The 22,539-nt window shown below is 36.7% G+C and overlaps 2 protein-coding genes and 1 long non-coding RNA gene across 3 annotated transcripts; all 3 read right to left on the bottom strand.

The window, feature by feature from the left end:
- Nucleotides 1-370: 370 nt before the first annotated feature.
- LOC136274950 (uncharacterized) lies at nt 371-1,605 on the bottom strand. Its single transcript, XR_010713406.1, has 2 exons — nt 1,385-1,605; nt 371-901 (listed from the first exon to the last, which is right to left on the bottom strand). It is a non-coding gene; the product is annotated as an uncharacterized lncRNA (long non-coding RNA).
- A 2-nt stretch (nt 1,606-1,607) lies between these two features.
- Nucleotides 1,608-6,926, bottom strand: LOC136269749 (uncharacterized). The gene is made up of 2 exons (XM_066083030.1): nt 6,699-6,926; nt 1,608-6,215 (listed from the first exon to the last, which is right to left on the bottom strand). The coding sequence occupies exon 2, from the start codon at nt 5,383-5,385 to the stop codon at nt 1,726-1,728; it is 3,660 nt and encodes a 1,219-aa protein (XP_065939102.1). The 5' UTR covers nt 5,386-6,215; nt 6,699-6,926; the 3' UTR covers nt 1,608-1,725.
- A 7,369-nt stretch (nt 6,927-14,295) lies between these two features.
- Nucleotides 14,296-20,549, bottom strand: LOC117683191 (E3 ubiquitin-protein ligase TRIM71-like). The gene is made up of 2 exons (XM_066083029.1): nt 20,362-20,549; nt 14,296-16,428 (listed from the first exon to the last, which is right to left on the bottom strand). The coding sequence occupies exon 2, from the start codon at nt 16,403-16,405 to the stop codon at nt 14,753-14,755; it is 1,653 nt and encodes a 550-aa protein (XP_065939101.1). The 5' UTR covers nt 16,406-16,428; nt 20,362-20,549; the 3' UTR covers nt 14,296-14,752.
- Between the last annotated feature and the right edge of the window lie 1,990 nt (nt 20,550-22,539).

The following is a 22,539-nucleotide window of genomic DNA, read 5'->3' as shown; positions in this document are numbered from 1 at the left end:
AGAGGAAATGCGGACGATTCATCGTAACCATCTTGTCTCTTTTAAAATAAATAAAACAGAAGCACTATGTTTAAATAACCATTTACATAATGTACTGTTGAAACATATCTTAAAATTAATTCGGATTATGTGATAAAATGACATCGCGCCTATATCAAAAGAGTTATCGCTCAAAGGGTTACCTCCCCTTTTGGGATCACTTGTGCGTTTGAAATGTGTATTGATTTGAGAGGACTTCTAAATTGAGAAATTAAATGCAAAAGTTCAAGTGCAAGACGGCTATAGATATTATTAAACTTGGTATGATTTTCTTCCCTTTTACGAGTGTAACGGGATGAGCGGAGGCTACTCCAAACAACAACAAGACATCTTAAATTTAACAAAATTTAATAACAAAAAAAATAAGAGAAAGAAAGAAAAGATAGAAATATAAACACTAAACCACACAAACACTCACACACCTTTCACTCAACAAGAAAAAATATGATGTTTATACAAATGACCAAAAATAAATTAGAAGAGTGTCCGAATCTCCGGGGCTGTAGTCCTGGACCAACTACGGACAACCACAACTAGAGTAGTTTCGTCACCACAATCATCATCATCACCATCGCCATCATAATCATCGACACTATCGTCAACATCATCAACTACAACACCATAGTCATAAAAGACATCATCGTCATCACCATAATCATCTACTTCATAATCATCACCGACGTCACCATGAACGACATCATCTACATCATCTTCATCGACATGACCATCATCATCGTCGTCGTCATCATCACCATAACATCATCGTCGTCATCAACATGAACATCGCATCGTCATCGACTTCACCATAACATCATCATCTACACCATCACATCTTCATCTTCTCAACATCAACAATATGACACTACAATAAGTGTACAAGTGACACAATAACACCATAATAAAAACAATATTGTATAATACATCATATAAGTATCTCACTGATAGTATCAAACTATGATAATGTATAAATAGTATTATATTAAAGGCAACATCTCAAAATATTGTAAGTTATTTGTTTACAGTAAACAATATGGCGTCTGAGACTTCCGGTGACGCACTTCCGCCCAAGTAGTTAAGTGGAAAAAGTGACCATAAATTGTAAAATAAAATAACGCATAGAAAATAGCCCTTTAAATCACCGTTTCTTTATACAGCAATAGCAAAAACTGTACTATAGAAAAAGACGAATTCCATTTAAACACTCTCGCTAAAGTCACACATCAGTGAACACACAGGTAACTCTACAGTGAACAATGGTCAAGGTGACTTTATAGGACGACTGCGTAATACTAATAAAAAGGCAAAAATTTACAAATAAACTACACCAAACTAAATAAATACTTACCACGGTCAGCTATCCGTGTCCGCGTCAAATGCTGAACTTGTGAAACTAAAACATGCCACACAGGCTTCTAACACGATACCCCCTTCACACACTAAGCACGTCTTAATTGCTGGACAGCTCGGCCGGGTATAACTTAGCGCCTATTGTTAGGGTCGGCCAAGCACGTTGCAAAGAATTATGGGAAAAATAAAATCGGGTGTGTTCGATATGAACAGTGAGTCACACACCTCCCCCCTTAAAAAATTGTCCTGCAATTTCAAATAAACAATCACTGAATTTTGAAAATTCTCACGTATTTACAATAAAACCTATATACATACCTGTACTGTCTACTATACATCTCACTGACGACTCAGGTAATCCGCACCCACATTGTCGCTTCCTTTGATTGCAATGATCCTAAAGCGGTATGGCTGAAGCTGCAAAGCCCAACGCATCAGTCTGGAGTTCTCTGTCTTTGCTTTGTTAAGGTAGGTCAGGGGTTGGTGATCAGTTTCAAGTAGAAACTCGCGTCCATAAAGGTACTGGTGGAACTTCTGTATTCCCCACACTACCGCCAAACACTCCTTCTCGATAACAGCGTATGCATTTTCTCTTGGTTGAAGTTTCCTACTGGCGTATGCTACGGGTAGTTTCTCGTCATCCTCCATCTGTAACAGCACAGCACCTATCCCATCATCTGCAGCGTCCGTGCGTAAAATGAAGGTTTCATTAAATTCTGGCAACTTCAATATTGGCCTTTCTGATAACATGTGTTTCAATGTATCAAAAGCTCGTTGCTGACTTTCAGTCCAAATAACTTTATTTGGTTGGCCCTTCTTCGTAAGATCAGAAAGTGGAATGGCTATCGCAGAGAAATTCGGAATAAACTTTCTGTAGAATCCTGCTAAGCCTAGGAAGGCACGAACCTGTTTCTTGGTTTGTGGTATTGGCGCATTTCTGACTGCATCAATCTTGTCCTGTTCTGGTTCTAGACACTTGTTGCCCACCATATGTCCCAAACAGTCAATCTTGTCAAATCCGATGAAACATTTTGTCGGTCTGGCCGTAAGTCCCGCATCTCTGAGTCGTTCGAACACAGTCTTCAGTATGTGTAGATGTTCTTCAAAGGTATCTGTAAAAACAATGACATCATCGATAAAGTTTTCTACGCCGTTCATACCTTGAAGTAGTTTTCTCATCATACGACTAAATGTTGCCGGCGCGTTTACAAGACCAAACGGCATTGTCCTGAATTGGTACAATCCGGATGGTGTGGAAAAGGCTGTAAGCGGCTTACTCTCGTCAGCCATCGGTACTTGCCAGTATCCTTTGCTTAAGTCTATCTTTGACACAAACTTCTTTCCGGTCATTTTGGAAAATATGCTTTCTGGACTGGGCATTGGTTCTGCATCAAATACCGTAGCACAGTTCAGTCGTCTATAATCAATGCAAAATCGATTCGTTCCATCTTTCTTCCGAGCTATGACAACTGGAGCTGAATAAGGGGAAGATGATGGCTCAATCACATTCAACTGTAGCATTTTCTGAACTTCTTCTGTAACTGTTTTCTCTGTACTGAACGGAATTGGATATGGTTTCACACGCACAGGTTCAGACGATGTCACAACAATCTTATGCTCCACTAAGTTCGTCATTCCAGGTATATCCGTAAATACATCTGAGAACGAATCACACAGTGATTTAGCAGTTTCCAACTGATCTGGTGTTAGTCTGTCTGCAAACTTTATGTCCTTTGCTGTTTCGGTTTGAGTAACAGGTGGCATAAGAATAGAGTCCTGTTGTTCATCATCATCTAGGTCACTAAAGTCTATGAGTGAAATTGCACATGTTGACAAAACACCACAGTTCAATGTATCTCGTTCAACATACTTCTTAAGAAGATTTGCGTGGAAAGTTTTCAGCTTGCCTCCCATATCGATCTTGTAGTCCATCTGTCCTAACGGTACTGCAGGTACTTTTCCTTTCGGAATAGTCCGCTGACACACGTCACATGATCTGCAAAACCGTCTAATGTCTGACTGAATTCCTGGCCAGTAAAATTCGGACACTACTCTGTCGGTTGTTTTCTTTGATCCCAGATGACCACCCATCAGCGTTTCATGTGCTATCTTCATAACGATAGTTCTGTATTTCCGAGGAACGATTAACTGTCGGAAAAGTTTTCCACTGGACACTTTGGGACTGCAAAATTCTCTGAACAACATTTGCTTCCGTTCACATATTTTTGAAAATCCGCCGTCACTGAAATGTTTAAGCTGTCCACTCTCAGCTAAGCTCCATAACTTTTTCAGTGTCTCGTCGTTTCGTTGTTCTTGTAAGATATCCTCCGGCGATACATCCCGTATTGCTTCCGGTACTTTCAATGGTTTGTATGGAGACTGTTTCTTTTTCAGTTGCGCACGCGTTTCAACAGCTGCTATGTTTTCAACGGAATGAATCCAGGCTGGATTTGGTTCATGTGGTTTCCTTACTCCACGAATATTACCAAGAATAAGATCGTACGAAGGCGAATCAAAGCACCAAGCATCAACACTTCCGGTAAAGTAAGGAGTATCGACATCAATTCTAGCCACATCTGAATCAATAATACGACCGTCTGCTAACTTGCATCGTTGAGATGTCCCTGTTAGTTGATCATCGTTTACCAGTTCTCTACGAATAACGGCACCACTACAACCTGTGTCTCTTAGCACAGTCACTAGTTTATTGCCAACACATCCCTCCACAACTGGCAGTTCCGTTTCACAGAAAGCAACCGAATCACCAACACACGGTAAGTTTCCATGTTTCTCGACGACACTCGCGGCTCCTTGGCGACCTCTACCGCGTCCTGGATATCCATGGTTCCCATTATTGTACGACCCACGTTGAAAATCACTAGGGTAAGTATGTTTCGGTGTTGTTTCTTGTTTCTCGCTCGAATTAAACGGCCTGTTATTCGGACTTTTGCGGAAGTTGCAGTTAAAGGCTTTATGTCCTTGTCGTCCGCACTCATAACACTTCACTGCATTTCCAGATTGGTTTTGTTGCACGGAATCTTTGTACGGCGGTTGTCTATCGGACTGCTGTCGTCTGTCAAAGAGCGGTTTTTGCGTAAGTGAAGAGGATGTCACTGTTCTGGCCTCAGCAAACTGGTCCGCGTATCGCGCCATGTCTTGGATCGAAGTAGGAATCCTCTCCTTTAGGAATAAGGCAAGTTCTTTCGAGCAACACAATAAAAACTGTTCACGTAAGAACAAGTCCTTCAGATCATCGAATGTCTTGTTAGTCTTAGACAGCTGAATCCACCGCTCAAGGTAACTGTCCAGTCTGGTAGAAAATTGCATAAAAGTTTCACTTCCGTCTGGTTTTGAAAATCGGAACTTCTTGCGGAAACCGTCCTCCGTCATGTCAAATCGTTTCAACAGGGCGTTCTTCAACTCGTTGAAATCAAGTGCTGTTTCGGGTGAGAGTCTTGCGAACACATCCAGTGCCTTTCCTTTGAGTAATGCGCTAAGATGAGTCCCCCACGTGTCTTTATTCCATTTCTGCGTTGTTGCGTATATCTCAAATCTTTGAATGTACGCATCAATGTTGTCTTTCGAATCCTCAAACGGAGGAAGTTTTGGTCCTTTTATCACTTGAGAAGTTTCTTTCTCCTCTTTAGTCACAACACTCGGATTCATGTGAGATCTCTCGAGTTGCAGTTTGTGATCAAGTTCCAGTTCTTCTAGTTTTTGCTGATGTCTCTTTTCTTCTATCAATCGGGCGTGCTCTCGCTCATCATGTTCTCTCAATCGGGCGTGCTCTCGCTCATCATGTTCTCTTGCGGCGCGCTCATTCTCCATCTGTAGTTTGAAGTCGCGGTCTCTCTCCTCCTGTCTCTCGACTCTATGTTTCTCACGTTCGTCCCGCATTCTGGCCTGTTCGTCCTTCACGAATTGTTGAAGGTCTTCATCCTTCATCCCCATCTTGGTCCCCACTTCAAGTAGCTCCAGCATCTCCTTGACAGTAGACATGGTGCATTGACTGACAGACCAACTTACCTCAAAATTATCTCATAAAGGGACTAACTTCTCAACTTTTAACAAAACAATCTGCCTAACGTAATGTACTCACCAAGGGAAAAGGAAACAACGACCTACACTTGCTCTTACATGTACTACAAAAAAGATCAAAAAATGAAAAATAAAATAAACCTTGGCAACTGTTCACTTATAAAGATATCTTGTAGTATCTGGAGGAGTCAACTCATCCCACCGCTGCCACCAATTGTAACGGGATGAGCGGAGGCTACTCCAAACAACAACAAGACATCTTAAATTTAACAAAATTTAATAACAAAAAAAATAAGAGAAAGAAAGAAAAGATAGAAATATAAACACTAAACCACACAAACACTCACACACCTTTCACTCAACAAGAAAAAATATGATGTTTATACAAATGACCAAAAATAAATTAGAAGAGTGTCCGAATCTCCGGGGCTGTAGTCCTGGACCAACTACGGACAACCACAACTAGAGTAGTTTCGTCACCACAATCATCATCATCACCATCGCCATCATAATCATCGACACTATCGTCAACATCATCAACTACAACACCATAGTCATAAAAGACATCATCGTCATCACCATAATCATCTACTTCATAATCATCACCGACGTCACCATGAACGACATCATCTACATCATCTTCATCGACATGACCATCATCATCGTCGTCGTCATCATCACCATAACATCATCGTCGTCATCAACATGAACATCGCATCGTCATCGACTTCACCATAACATCATCATCTACACCATCACATCTTCATCTTCTCAACATCAACAATATGACACTACAATAAGTGTACAAGTGACACCATAACACCATAATAAAAACAATATTGTATAATACATCATATAAGTATCTCACTGATAGTATCAAACTATGATAATGTATAAATAGTATTATATTAAAGGCAACATCTCAAAATATTGTAAGTTATTTGTTTACAGTAAACAATATGGCGTCTGAGACTTCCGGTGACGCACTTCCGCCCAAGTAGTTAAGTGGAAAAAGTGACCATAAATTGTAAAATAAAATAACGCATAGAAAATAGCCCTTTAAATCACCGTTTCTTTATACAGCAATAGCAAAAACTGTACTATAGAAAAAGACGAATTCCATTTAAACACTCTCGCTAAAGTCACACATCAGTGAACACACAGGTAACTCTACAGTGAACAATGGTCAAGGTGACTTTATAGGACGACTGCGTAATACTAATAAAAAGGCAAAAATTTACAAATAAACTACACCAAACTAAATAAATACTTACCACGGTCAGCTATCCGTGTCCGCGTCAAATGCTGAACTTGTGAAACTAAAACATGCCACACAGGCTTCTAACACGATACCCCCTTCACACACTAAGCACGTCTTAATTGCTGGACAGCTCGGCCGGGTATAACTTAGCGCCTATTGTTAGGGTCGGCCAAGCACGTTGCAAAGAATTATGGGAAAAATAAAATCGGGTGTGTTCGATATGAACAGTGATTGTCACAACGAGTTCTTTATAAAAATTGATGCTCATTTGTTGATAGATGAAGGTTTACTTTGTAATCTTAATGAAAATATACAAAAATGCACTATTTTAGGAACAAGTAGCCAGTTTTTAAAGAAATATACATAACTAGTAAACTTTACAACTGAATGAGCATTGATTTCTATGATGTTTGGATAATTTTGAATATGTTGCCATATTACTTACTCTTAAATTTCTTTGCCTTGCCATTGAACTTTTTGTCTCATTTTAGCATTGACGATTTTTGTCTAAAAGACGCCCACGTGACCCTAAAATGTCACGTGACCGACAAATTTAGACATGGTCAAGTAAAGGAGACCCATATCTTTACAATAACACCCAAAATAGTTTAGAACTATTCATAATGCAGAAATGAATAGACAAAAGCAAAACGACCTCCTTTTACTGCTGTTTAAAAGCAAAATGTTGCCTTAACTGTCCTGCGTATAAGCTTTAAGAGTTAAAAAAGTGAAAATGAAATACATAAAAGCAAACTTACCCCGTCTGGAGATTTAGTTACCAGGCAATTACAAAATAAAATACTGTAACGTGCTAACGCTACACTTTGGTTTGATTTGTTCCTCTGACACCAGGTACTTTTACTGGCAAGTACCCAACCCAAATATAAGTAAATAAAATAAAGAGTCTGCTGTAAAGTTTCACAATTTATTGATACACAAACTATCTTTTACAAGACAGAAATAAATAAATAGATAGCCTCCTCAAAACAACATTAATTAAATTCCTGCCCTTTTTATTCACTGAAATACCCTAATAACTTATACCCTAGTAAATTCACAACAACTTTAATGTTAATTGGTCTGATTCAGAAAAATTCTGAATATGTGACTTAGGCCTAACTAAAATTACCTATCCTGATTTAAATATAAACACTGACAACAATTCCCACAAAAGAAGTTTATAAGATCTGATTCAGATATTAATCTGAAAATATGACCTTAATTAATTTTAATTCACTAATTAACTTTAGATAAATTGATCTGATTTCCAAATTATGGAAATATGTGATCAAAACCTAATCTCTTAAACCCAATTAAATTTCCAATAAAATAAATTACTTACATCTTTAAAACCCCCCAAATTGCAGACTAACGAAAATTAACGGATTCGCGCTATATATACCCCGTTCATATCCGTTAAACCCTATCACTTCTAAAATTCGTATACTAAAGACAGATTTTGCTAACAGTAAACGGAATACACCCCAAATAACATAGTTCTATGAATAAAAATCACAAACAATTAAAGTTAAACTTTAAAAACACTACTTTTCATTCAACTTATCAAGTATCAATATAAAAATACGATTTTTGTTTACTTACGATGTCAATATTTCAATGGAATTCACCGGGTATGAATATTTATGAGGGTGAACTCTAAAATAGGAAGTTTGACCCGGAAGTAGAGGTCAACTTCGACACAGCAAAACCGAAATGCATACATGTGCAAGAATAACAAGTAAAATACTCAATAAAGAGGAACTACAGAAACAGGAGGATAAAGATACAAATAGATAATGATATTACAACCCCGTAAGTACATAAATAGCCTTTTAAATACAACCACATAGACTGTAAACGTATAACAATATATAATTTTGAATTTCCTCTGTTCTGTAAACACGGTAACAATTTATAACAATATGAATAATGCATAAATAACAAGTGATTTTCTAACAACCCTAAATATAAGATTCAACTCTTCTAGATCACATATGACATTATAATCATTTTATAAACATTATTCACATAAATTCACATGGCAAAAGATACAGGGGAAGGGGAAGTGTCAAAACACATATTTTGACCTACATGTATTCAAAGATAAGAACCAAAACTCTACAATACACACACGTGGTCAGATCCGTGTGGGGAAATCGTGCGCTCTGTCCAGCTGCCAATTTTAAACCTTATCACCCCTGCGAATGTGTTCGGAATGTTTTCTTTATCGTTGCTAAGAATGTAATAAATCCAGAGGTGCTCGAATGAAAGTTCACGAGACTTCACGCGGGGGTGTTAAGGAAGCATATGGGCAATTTAGCGTCTTATTTTGACTGTTATATTCAAAATCGTGAAATCAAATAACTATTTTGAATACGATCAAAAACTTAGTATTATCCTTTGAAATAGATGTCAGTGCAATAAAATCGGGTAGTACATTACTGCCACATTGGTGCATTATCACGTGACAACTATAAATAGCTTACGTATATTCCTTAACATAAAATGAGATAGAACAACACTACCCCGTGGTTTCCAAAATAAAATAAACATACTAAGTGGAGGCAAAACATCTCAGTTTAATCAAAACTGCTGCTAGAATCCTATGTTTTTCTTAATTCAATAGTTATTCACTCGGTTCTCGTAAAACCTTCCCAACTTTTATGAAGTTTGTACGGAAAACGGCAAGTTGCATCAAAACAACACACAACATGGGATTCTAGCAGCACTTTTCAATTTAAGCATTGATCAAACTAACGATACATATAAAATTCCAAGTTCAATATATGCGGGGTAGTGTTGTTCTAGTCGGATTTTTATATCGTAAACAACGACAGAGGAAAGCCTGGCCGAGAAATAAAAGCAAATTTACATACCTTTTAGCGAATGATTGATAAAACTATCATCTCTCCCAGTATTCTTATGTTCCATTCTCAATAAATCACACCACAATATTTTATTAGAGTTCTTAGATTAGTTATATTTTGAATATGTTTATAATGCTTTCCGATCAAATTCACATGACATTCAACTTTTAGTCATGACGTCATCAATGTGTAAATCTACGTAATACAAACTAATTTCTGAAAAAAAATTGACTTCAGTATTTTTATTTGCTTTTGGTCTACGTTTCGTTGCTTAGATAATTGAATATGTACATAATAACTAAGATTTGTGATTTCACAAAATTACATGTAACTCAGAATCCATATGCTTCCTTAACACCCCCGCGCACCGAGATTTGTTCAGTTCCTGTGAAATTTCGAGCGGAAGTATAAGTGTTCGGATAGTATTCTCGAAATACGTAAGTACTGGTTGATTTTCACATCATATCCTACTTTCATCTATTACAAAACATCAAAATCTTTTAAGATGAATGTCTTATTTCACCATCTGTCAGTTATTTTTTTTAATTAAACGATGATATTCAGAACAGAGTTATCGTTCATGTTCAACCACGTGTAGAGTGGTTGAAAATATAAACAATGGGTTGCTAAATAAATTCATAGCCATCTTTGATGCTTGTTGTGTGCAATACCATGTTTTTAAAAAAAGTAATGGGTGAATGCTTTGCATAAAAACTTATTATATCGAGCCATTCTCAAGGAACATTCTGCATAAAATAGAATAGTCTCTTTCACTCTTGATGTTATTACAAGATCAGGCGCGGATCGCAAATCAATTCCTAGGGGTATCTCCTCTATGCATGTTAGTTGTTGCAACAGCAACAGCAGTAAAAAAAAACCCTATTTTTTGTATTGTCACATTTATTTTTAGAACACGTTTTATCCACCAATTAATAAGGATAAAGTTTAAAATCAATAAACCTATATTTGACTACAAGTACCTTGATTATAGGAAACAGACTATAAACACGAAGCACGATTTTTACTGCGAAACTTAAAGGGTTAAATTTAACCACGTGGTCTAAAATTTAAATGACAATAACATTCGCAGGGGTGCTTAAAAAGCCCTAGCAATGCGGGTAGAATGACCCAGTTTGAGTCTATTATGCTGACCAATGCCAAACTGAAAAATAGAAGGCTCCATACGGGATAAAAATAAAAAGTCTATCAAAACACTGGGGTTCAGTACGGGATAAATCCACTACACATAAAAACAACTTACACTACTGTTTTACAGCAATTACACATTTCGTCAAAGTATTATAAAATTCATTCTAGATTCTAACAACAAAGTCTTCTATACATTCAACTCAACCAGTTTTTCAAAATCCTAAGCTCTGCAATGGATATTTAATGTCAAGTTTCAGAAATAATTAATAAAACTAATAAACTAGAGTGTATCCACAACTTCCTAAAAAGCTCCCATTAAAACATGCGCGCACATCAGGAAGCCGGGTTTTATTTGGCGGCCGACAAATGATTATGTGGCGGCCGCCAGATAATTATGTGGCGGCCGCCAGATAATTATGTGGCGGCCGCCAGAAAATTATATGGAGGCCGCCAGAAAATTATGTGGCGGAGAACAAGGTACCAGTTGTGGACTACACTGAGGTGTGACGGACGGCAGCTAGGGTCCTTCCTCTACGTCTACTCAATTGCTTGAGACTTCTGGTGGTCTTTGCTCTTGCCTTGGTGGAACTGGCCATGGCGCTTTTCTTTGTATGGGAGGCATAACATTTGTCTTGGAGTCTAAAAACAGTTCTTTTCAGTGCAGAAACGCTGGGAATGGCTGCTTGAGTAAGAGGAGAAACCCACCATGTGTGCCCCTCTTTATAATTGCAGTAATTGGTGAAAGGTTACCAAAAACCTCGCCCCTTATTTTGTCGAAAATCAATTAAGTGCGTTTAATTTGCAATTGCATTAAACGATCTTATTTAAGATAGTGGCAGTAATTAAATATTTAAGGTAGGAAAAACCATCTTTAGGTAAGCATCAACATTTTTGAAAAAAAAAGTCCCAGAGGAAGGGGGGGGGTTCAAACCCCGGAACCCCCCTCCAATGTCCTCTAGATCAGCCAATGCAATATACTTAGGGTATACATGTACTAGTATATAGATTAGGTACATAGGTGTATTGTGGCAAACTGTGTGTGTCTTGACGTCATGTTTTAGACTTGATCGTGCATCGTTGCGACAAAATATTCTGCTTCGGATAACAATATAATAAATGTTTTTTTGCATAAACTAAAGTGTTGAGCATGCCTGTCGTGGAAAATATAAAACAGACAGCAACATTGTCTACGTTTATTTTTGAATTGACTCTCGTATATTTTGTGGATGCAGTTAAGGAAAGCATATCTTGGCATATATAGGGCGCACGTGTCATCTCAATATCCCTGCAAACTATTAAAATTGTTGAATACTTTTTTGAATGCTGGATTTGTCGAATATCGAATTCAGATCCAAAAAAGGCAGCTTTCGGAAATAAACTAAGTTAATTTTTAAATGATTTTTTTCCGTACTTGGAGGAGGGGTGGCAGTTTGGAAAAGATTCCCAGGGTCTAACACGTGGGGTATTTCGAGTCAATTTACCCAGCAAATGTCTGATATTTGTCTAAAATTATTAAACGAGGAAAGATGTGGAAATAGTTTGCATTTATCATATAAAGTTTTGTACAACTTTTCATTTATTGAAGCTCTTGTCGAATTTTTCACCCTTTTATTGTAGATTACATTTAGGTATATGCGAGTTTTACTTTATATCACTTAAACGTAAATTTAATTTGCATGACTGATCAAAGAGAGATAACTCCTATTACATACATTTTAATAAAACTTAATCAGAGCACTTTGGTTTTTTGTTTTGTTGAAATAAAAATCAGGCACGTAGCATCGGGGGGGGGGGGGGGGGGGGGCTGGCGCCCCCCCCCCCACTTTTTCTCGCAGCAAGGATTTTTTTTATTAAATTCACATATAAAAATTTGAATAATGATGGAGTTGGCCCCCCACTTTTTTGGAAGTATGTAAAAAATTGATAAGAGAATAAGGAAATGAGGAATGAAAATGATATACTACGGTTAATAGCGAATATTGTATCAAATATTACTTTTTATGTCCGATCAAACATTTTAGCCAAAATGTCTTTTATAACAATATCTTGAATTTATTAGCATAAGACAAATGTAGCACAGAAACACTAAGAAAAAGAACGATAAACGCAGATATGAAACAGGAAAAATAAAATCAGACACATAGCTACGGGAGGGGGGGGGGGTTAAACTTATTTTGCCTACTGACATATTACTTAGAGTTACTTATATAATTCAAAAAATAAACTTGTGTCTCTACTTTTCTATCACTGTAAGAAAATATAGAAATTATATTGAAAAGCATTATAACAGTTCAAGAAGGTCGTAGTTACATCCTGTAATAAAGCCCTCATCCCCCCGAACCCTACGGATTAAAATTAGCGGAGTTTTCTGGGTTTTTTTTCAAGTCTTGGTCCCCTTCAACTTGGAAAAGCGATGCTACGTGCCTGATACCATAACATATCTAACATTTCTATCAGAATTCTATTATCTAGCAAAACATCGACTTTTGTAGTCTTTTAACTTAGTACTCCAAACATATTGACACCGTTTGCGCCAAAATCTTGTCTAGAACCTCATTGCCAACTATTCTATAATCTCCGCCCATACGTTGGTATAGGCTCATTTTGATTGAACAAGTCATTCAAATCCCTGTTGCAGTTACCCTGTATACATCAGAAATGTTATTTGCAGCACATTTGAACCTTTGTAGAAAAAATAAATAAGTTCGTAAATTTGACTCTGGGTTTTTTTTTTATTTGCATTAAACAGTGAATTTTAACATTTCTGTATTTTTTCATGCGCGGATAGAGAGAGGGAGAGAGTCGGTACCCCCTGAAAAACTCAAATTTCTTACTTATATAGTAAATTTGCCGAAAATATGACTCGGACCTCCTCTGGAAAAAAATTCTGGATCCGCGCATGCATTTTACACTGAAATGAAGAGTAATTGTGCTATTTTATTAACCCTTCGTCTTACTTCTCACTGGCGTCGGAAGCAAATTGAAAGTGGGGGGGGGGGGGGGGGGGGGCTAGACTAATCCTCAAAAATATTGAGGCCCCCCCCCCCCGCCGGGTTCCCACGCCTATGCTTCTTGTGACCTTTGACCTCATCCACTTGTCAGCATGTTTAATCTTCATAATGTTTACCAACATCGATGACTAAAGTCTTAAAATACAATAGTTTGACAGAACACTTACTGACATATTAACCTATTGACCCATCAACCTTTTGAACTGGAAATATACAGGGGTCATGCTATAACAATGGGCAACCTGCTTACAGGGTATGGCTAAAATAATTCATCGATCCATAACCTAACAAGATTGCTCACTTCTTGATTAGACCTGGCCATTGACAAAGAGGATGTTTTTTCCATTTCAGATGCAACAATCAGCATTGCTTCAAAATAGTCTTAGAATTAAATGTTACAGAGTTTAAAATCTCCAACTGATAATACCAACATTCAGACATTTTGCTCCATCCAATTAAATCTGAAAATTCAATTTATTTTTTTATATTTAATGCAAATATTTAATTTGTAATAAAACAACAAAATCCCTTTGATTAGGTAATAAAAATAATTAAAACATAAGATCACATAATTGTACACAAATCATTTATTATACACAATGATATACTCATCCAACAGAATGACATAAATTAAATGGGTTTTTTTCTTCAAACATTCACTTGTTCTCATTCTTGATATACAATGTTCATTAAACAGAATGTTTGATTGTATTCTTTTCAACTTTTAATGACAAGCATATATATATATATACACACACATGTATATATAATAGTTTGTTTGGAAAGTAAAATATTTATGCTGTCATTTTTTTTACCATTAAAATCACTGCACAAAAACAATGAGTTTGTTACGATTTACATAGAGAAACTAAACAATAGTATTGTTGGTATGTACAGAATATATGAAGGTGTTTATTTATTAACATAAACTAATTATATAATACAGATAATTAACTGTTATACACAAACAAGTATAATATATACAGTCAGTTTGTCAACATGTAATACATATAAACAATGTTACACTGCTGTGTAATGTTCTAGACATATTGTATTTTTTTCACTTTACCTGTGAACTCAGCCACAAAGAGGTTGTCTCTGGTGTCCACACATAAACCGTATGGTTCCTGTAAATGACGTTTGTCAATGTAGCGGAGGAACTGTCCATCCTGATCCAGGATGTGGATACGGTGGTTGTAGTAGTCTGTTGTCAGGATCCGACCCTGGCTGTCTGTTGTGATGCTGAGTGGATAGAATGATTCCTTGGTAGTAGAGGGAGGACCAGTGTAGGTAAAGCGGAGTTTCCCGGCCTGATTGACCACCACTACTGCACGGGCGTCTGACACACAGATATCTAGGTTCCTGTTCTCACTGATGTATTTAATGTTATATCCACCAGATGAATAGAGAGGTTGTCCTTTGTCGTCGTACTGAATACTTTGTTTCTCTGTGGAGCCAGAGTAACACACAACTTTTGTTTGTTTATCATCATCACTGTCCATGACAACCAGGAGGTCACCAGAGGAGGTACTACAGACACCGCGAGGTACCCACCCCTGTAGTCTGATCACTGTCTGTATCTGTGTATTCTTCACTATGTTCACAGTTCTATCTAAGTAATCAGTATAAACTAGATCCCCACTCCTTGTCACTGCTATGTCCCATGGAGCGTTCCCTGACTTGGTTTGGACTGACTTCACTAGTTCCCCACGGAGGTTGTAGAGTCTCATGATTTTGTCATTACCACGCGTCCACATCTCCTCATCACTCAGACAGGACACATTGTATAATGGTTTACACTCAGTGTTTATCTGTGTGATGATCCGTGGTACATCAATGAGCGGTCTGTCCGGGGGAGAGGACTCAGCACCGGGAGATTCCATGGTGTAGCCATGTTCTTCTATTTTGATAGATGACGCTGACAGAGAACCAAACTGTTGATAAAGCTGTTCTTTGTTGATCTTCTGAGGGGTAAAACTTGGTAAGGACACTGTGAGTTTAGGAGGCAATCTTCTGAATTCATCATTCCTGGATTTGTAGGCAGAGACACGGCTGACATCATTGGAGTCCAGTAACGTCTTTAGTTCAGTAATGGTCTGTGTGATTTTAGAAATGGTGTGTTTAATTTCATCTTCCTGTTTGTCTAAGACAGCCAGGTGTTTGGTGTCCGTTTCCTCCATGTTAGATTTCATGTTTCTGATAATGGTGTTTATTTCTCTGTGCAAGTCTTCTCCATGTTTGTCGATTTCTGTTGTTAATTTCTGGGAGTTTTCATTCAGAGCAGATTTTTGGACTGGGATAATGGATGCAATCTCTTGGTATTTAAGATAAATGGATTTCTCTAGTTGTTGTAAATCTTTTTGAATTATTTCTTTCTTCTTGTCCATGGTTTTAGTTATTTCAATAAATTGATGGCCATTGTGTTCTTCAGAGGAAAGACATGTTGCACAAATAGGAATGTCACATTGTTTACAGTAATGTTCACATATTTTTGAGGGATGTTTTTGACACTTTGGAGTATATCCCCTCTTTTTAAATGGTACCACTTTGTGTTCTTTGGATTGATCAGATAAATGGTCCCCCTCACAGGCTTTACACAGATATTTGTTACAAATGACACAGTACATAGGGGGGCCCGGGGTCTCACAGAGATGACACCGTAACACATCCTGAAGGTTGTACTCAGGGTCCATGGTCAGACACTTTTATTCATGTTCTGAAAAATAAACACAAAAATTGGATTAATGATATATACAATAAAACTTACATGTAATAAGTGAGATGAGATCAGAAAAAGTCTTAACAGAAATGTTTCTATCATCTTGCTTCAAATAACAACACAACTGTTTAAGGAGAAAATACATTATCCTTTTATTTAAACTTTATAAATTTGAAGCACTGAATCTCTTTTGAAACTCAACTTCATTATTGAAAGACAGATTTATATAAGGAATCATTCTTTGAGTATTATGAAGTGATAATTTCGGTCGGGGCGTGATCAAATCCAATAAAGCCCAAAGGGCTTTATGATAGATTTGATCACACCCCGAACGAAATTATCATCTCATAATATTCAAAGAATGATTCCTTATTCCTTATATTTATATAATTTTAAGCCATCATACGATTATATATTTGAATATGAATAAGCAAACCCTGCTGGCGCCTCGATTTGGCGTCATTTGTATTATGGGTTATATAGTACAAAATTGATACGTAGTTTTATCACAGGCAAAGACACTGGAAAATGTAAATATATGAATATGAGTTCTAAAAAGTGCATTAATTTTGTCTTCATAAAAATCTCATAATAGATAATTGCTTTTAAAACTTACTACTGCATCAAACAAATTCAAACAATCTTTACTATTAAAATATATTGTACACATATATTTGTTTGCATTTTTTTTTTTACTTTAATTGTTGTAAATTTTGTTACCATATTTCATTATATTAATTCTAAATAGTAGCATATTTAAAAAAAGATATATTTTTGTATAAATTTTTAAATAGAGTTTTCATTAGTTACTAATAAATATTCCATTCCTTTACAGTTCAGATTTTATTTTAATAAACAAGAGGCCAATAGGCCTTGACGGTCACCTGCATGAGTACCGCATACAAACTCGTTTAAGTCTCATATATGTATTTAGTGAAGTTTAATTCTGGATTAGAAAATTTATAATATTGTACAGACCACCTCCCTACCTGAAGTCTTTCAAAAAGGACAATGAAACCTATAACTTTTGCGAAAAACTTACAATTATAATAGAGTGCATGACCTGATATTGAAAAGATGCAAGATTCTGATATTAAATAATTTCCCCATATTTGTAAACTTTCAGGATATGTTTTATGTGCATATGTTTTCACAGATAAACTGAACTCTTTCCAAATGGTTTTACAATGTCTTAAGTTAACTTTGATAGAAGCTTCATTCTTTCTCTTTTTTAAAAATGGGAATTTGCTTATTTCTTTCATAGAAATTCCTGAGCAGAATAAAATAAATAAATTTCTGTAAGTTGTATTTTTTACGGACTACTTCTTTTAGCGCAGTTATACAAGTAGTTGTTTGGTTGTAGTATATATATAGAACCGATCAGGTAAAGACAGGTCATCGAAGAGCAATCAACCCTTTCGAACACGATTTTTTTGTTTTTGTTTATAGGTACATGTGGATATGATGAAGTATTCTTGATATGTATTTATATATGAAATTTACATTGTATTTTGTAGATATATTTGGAAATATACAATTATTGGGCCTAATTCCAGTTCATCGCTATTAAAGTCGCATGCTGATTGTATATTACGGCGAATAAACTGGTTGATAGCTCACTCACTCTAACACCTGTGTTGTTGTTATTTATAAAATACTTAGAATAGAAATACTCTATGTTCGGATGAGTGAAACGAAGGAGAACATAATAAGACAAATTTATAACCCCACCTCAGCCATAACCCTTGCCTTACATGTATATGTAGGTGACATAATATATCATTAAAGATGACAGCTTTAAGTTTTTTTTCTAAATATGCAGTCAGTTTTTTTTTGTGTCAGCAGATGTTTTTTTTTAACATTATATATATTAACACTAATTGACCATTTTGGCCACACCCTGCATTAAGAACCTCTACCCCATACACTAAATGAGAGTTTTGGCCCCGCCCTAGATTCAAATCCCTTCACTTGGAGACATGAAATTAAAAAAAAAATGATAGATGGCTTTTTTCCTTCTTTATGATAATGCAGTCAGCTTTTATTCAGTATCAGCAGAAGTAAAGTCTAAAAGAAGACTATTTTCTTAAACATTTAAATGCTTGAACACTATATGACTATTTTGGCCCTGCTCTAGAGTCAGAACCCCTACCTCGGGGGACATGAAATTTATGATTTTCATAGTGGGCTTCCTGGTCTAAAAAAATTCTATACTCAGTTTTCCTTACAGGTGAGTGGGAGTAGAGAAAATAATTTTTAAACATTATATATGCTTTTACACTAAACATCCACTTAGGCCCTACAGTCAAAACCCATACTCCAGGGGACATGAAATTTATAATTTTAATTATAATTACTAAGTCAGTTTTTCATACAGATGTGTGAGAGTAGAGAAGAAGAATTTACAAGAATAGAATTCCTGGGTCCCCCGCCGGTCAAGCAGTATACTAGTATCGAGTCCATCGACCAATGCTGATTTTCGAACTTGACCAAAGTATTAGTGGTATAAACATTTGGTATAAATTAAATGAAAATCTGTCAAAATTTGTAGGCATGAGAGCGCTTACAAGGTCAATTTTTGGATAAAACGGAGTCATTATTGCGGTCAAAGTACCATAACTCCAACAAAAAGGAGTTATGGTACTTTGCGGTCAAAGTACCATAACTCCAACAAAAAGTATCGACCAATGCTGATTTTCGAACTTGACCAAGGTAATAGTGGTATAAACATTTGGTATAAATTTAGTGAAAATCCGTCAAAATTTGTAAGCATGAGAGCGCTTACAAGGTCAATTTTTTGATAAAACAGAGTCATTATTGCGGTCAAAGTCTCATTACTCCAACAAAAAGTATCGACCAATGCTGATTTTCGAACTTGACCAAGGTAATAGTGGTATATACATTTGGTATAAATTTAATGAAAATCCGTCAAAATTTGTAGGCATGAGAGCGCTTACAAAAAAGTGTGACGGACGGACACACGGACGCACGGACACACGGACGCACGGACGGACGCCCGGCATTTCTATGTCCCCGCACCGCGTTGCGGCGGGGGACAAAAACACAATATGCATTAACTCTATATGGCCATATTGCCGCCTCCTCCCCCCACCTACGGGTTGAACTTCTGACCCAGGGGCCATGAGCTTCACAATTTAGGCAAAGGAGTTCATGAGTAACCATGCATTTAGTTTTTTCCCCATATGTGTTGGAGCTAGTATAAAGAAGAATATTTTCTAAGATTTAATACATTTTCACTATATGGCTATATATTGGCCCCTTTCTAGGACCCAAACTTCTGACCAGGGGTCAAGAATTTCACAATTTAGTTTTAACAAAATTAATATACCATTTATATATACATGTATGAGATTATATAAAGAGGAAGATTTTCTAAGATGTAATACATTTTTATTATATGGTCATTTTCGCCCCACCCTTAAGAGTCTGAACCCCTGACCCAGGGGCAATGAATTTCAAAATTTTGGTAGAGGGTGTTATGTATACATCATAACCATGCATTTCCTTCATACATGTATGTATCGGTGTAGAAAAGATTTTTAAAATTTGTTGATTTATTGTTTATTTAATGCAGACATGCAGTGTAATGCAGGCATGACGGTCGACACACACAGTTATGATGACGAATGAAGACCAACTGCAATTGGTCACCTGAGTGACTCAGGTGACCTAAAAAATGCTACAGGTTGCTGTTTTTGTCCATTTTTGTTATTCAAACAAAACATCTGTTCATATTTTCTTCATTAATTTTCAATTAAAGTAAGCTGTTACATTTCAGCAATATTCATTGATATAGAACATTTATACTCAATGGAAACAAATTAAAGATTATAAGCATTAGATTTAAATTTTCAACAATCAGAAAATAACAGCTGACAATAATTAACGCATTTAACGAACTATACACACCTTTATAAAGGCCTTTAACTCAAAATGGCGACATATCTTTAATGTTTACCATTTGTTTACACTTCCTTGTTGATGGTTCTCCCTGGCAGCCTGTAAAAATCACGTGATTGGTTTAAATCAAACTTCCGGGTAACCCCAAAACGAGATTCAATACATCATGCGCTGATCGGGGTGGGGGGTGGGGTGGGGTCCGAAACATCCCCTCTTTTCGTTGTTTTTTTTCATTTCTTAGTTATACATAGTGAAATTACCGAAAACATCCACATGCGCCTGTTTTAGACAGGAGGTCTATTTTCTATACACATTAGAATACCTCCTGTATGAAACAAGCATTAAGCGCTGCCAAAAAATATCCCTCGTACCCCCCCCCCCCCCCCCCCGGATCCGCGCATGATACTTTGTGCTACATATAGTTAATTGTTAAAGGACAGTAAAGATAATCTAATTCATCTTAGTTAAATTGAAAAGGTTAATGAGTATCATGATAAACATGTACTAGCCGACAGACATGAAGTCTGGCTTATGAACTTCAACATAACGTTTGACATATCAGAATTGATGTTATAATATGTGTGTGATCGGAAGAACACTTTTGTGACTCCAATCTTATGAGTTGGTATATAAAATTTAACTCCCTGATGTGTAGGTCTCTATATCTCTTCTTCCAGACCTAGTTTTTCTCCGACTTCGTCACGTCAGGTCTACTGTCGTCTGTTATGTCTGTCTGTTGACTGGTCCTCTGTCTCTATATAAGAGGAACTGGGTGGTTTCGCCCTCGTTACACGCGTGCTCTGAGATGTTTCGCCCCTGATTAAATACAAGTAATAAATCATGTAAATAATTGAAGCATAGATAGGTTTTATCCGATTACCTGCAATTATATCTTTAAGAATCCGTAATGTACTATCAAATTATGGATTTTTTCAAATAGACAAACCAAGAATTTAGTTTATTTTGCGACATTTTTTTGTCAATCTGAGTCTTGCAAATGTATACATGTACCAGTAAATGTTGCAACATATAACGTTAGTTATGAATGCCCCAATCCAGGCACGTAGCATCGGGGGTGGGGGTGGGGTAGAGGGGATGCAGGAAACAGCTAAGTATGATCAATAGCAGGCACGTAGCATCGGGGGGGGGGGGGGGGGGGGGGGGGCAGCCACTTTTTCACGCAGCAAAGATTTTTCTTTTTACATTCAAAAAATTGAATTTACATGGAGTTGGCCCCCCACTTTTCTGTGACCCTGTATACCCCCCCCCCCCCCAACGTATTAGGATTTTCAGGATTTTGGTAACATCCCCCCTTTTTTTTTTATCCCCCCTTTTTTTTTGGATGAGTCTGCTGCCCCCCCCCCCCCCCCCAACACACACAAACACACACTTTCAAAAACGATGCTACGTGCCTGCAATCTAATTAAAATTATATCCTTCACGCAACCGTATTTGACAGGAGCGTGAAGGATCTAATTCTAATTAGATTGTGAATGCTCACTCATAAGTTATTTCGTCAGTTAGTCTTTATATATATATATATATTTATTTATTTATTCACCAATCAAGGGCCCTCAGGGGGCATATACATTAAAAAAAAAGAAAATAATAATAATATCATGATTATAACAAATAATGAATGAAATACTGCTCACAATGTCCAGGCAACAATATGCAAAATGTTTCATTAATACAATGAAATATATGTATAGGATTTACACATCAGTGAATACAACAGCTATACAGAAACAAAGTGGCCTGAAAACAGAGAGTACCAAGGGACGGTGCCTGCACAGTCGATTAGACTGGTCTACTTGTACTCAAAGTGTTCAAGCCAGTATGCTTATACATAACATAAACCCCCCCCCCCCCCAACCAAAGTAAATATTAGATCGTTAATCTTTCATGTGCTGATTAAACAGCATGCATCCTGACATGCTATAGGCAGACATTAAATGCGGTTAAAACCTCTCGGGGCACAATATTTATAAAAATGTGATTGAATTCTTTTACTTAATAAATCGTATAATAATACATTCTTTTTGTAGTTTATACAATATATTTTATAGTGGAGCATAAATTGTGCAATTCATGACTACCATCCCCAGGGGCCATAATGTTTTAGGGTAAAAATTTTACAATTCATATTTTTTTTAACAAAATCTTCTTTGTCAACTGTTGGACAAT

Source organism: Magallana gigas, chromosome 4 (genome assembly GCF_963853765.1).
Source record: "Magallana gigas chromosome 4, xbMagGiga1.1, whole genome shotgun sequence".
NCBI classification, from domain to species: Eukaryota; Metazoa; Mollusca; class Bivalvia; order Ostreida; family Ostreidae; genus Magallana; species Magallana gigas.
This window is presented reverse-complemented; position numbering and strand designations above follow the sequence as displayed.

Coding starts and splice junctions, on each gene's coding strand:
- LOC136269749 (XM_066083030.1), bottom strand. CDS start 5,385: ATGTCTACTGTCAAGGAGATGCTGGAGCTACTTGAAGTGGGGACCAAG.
- LOC117683191 (XM_066083029.1), bottom strand. CDS start 16,405: ATGGACCCTGAGTACAACCTTCAGGATGTGTTACGGTGTCATCTCTGT.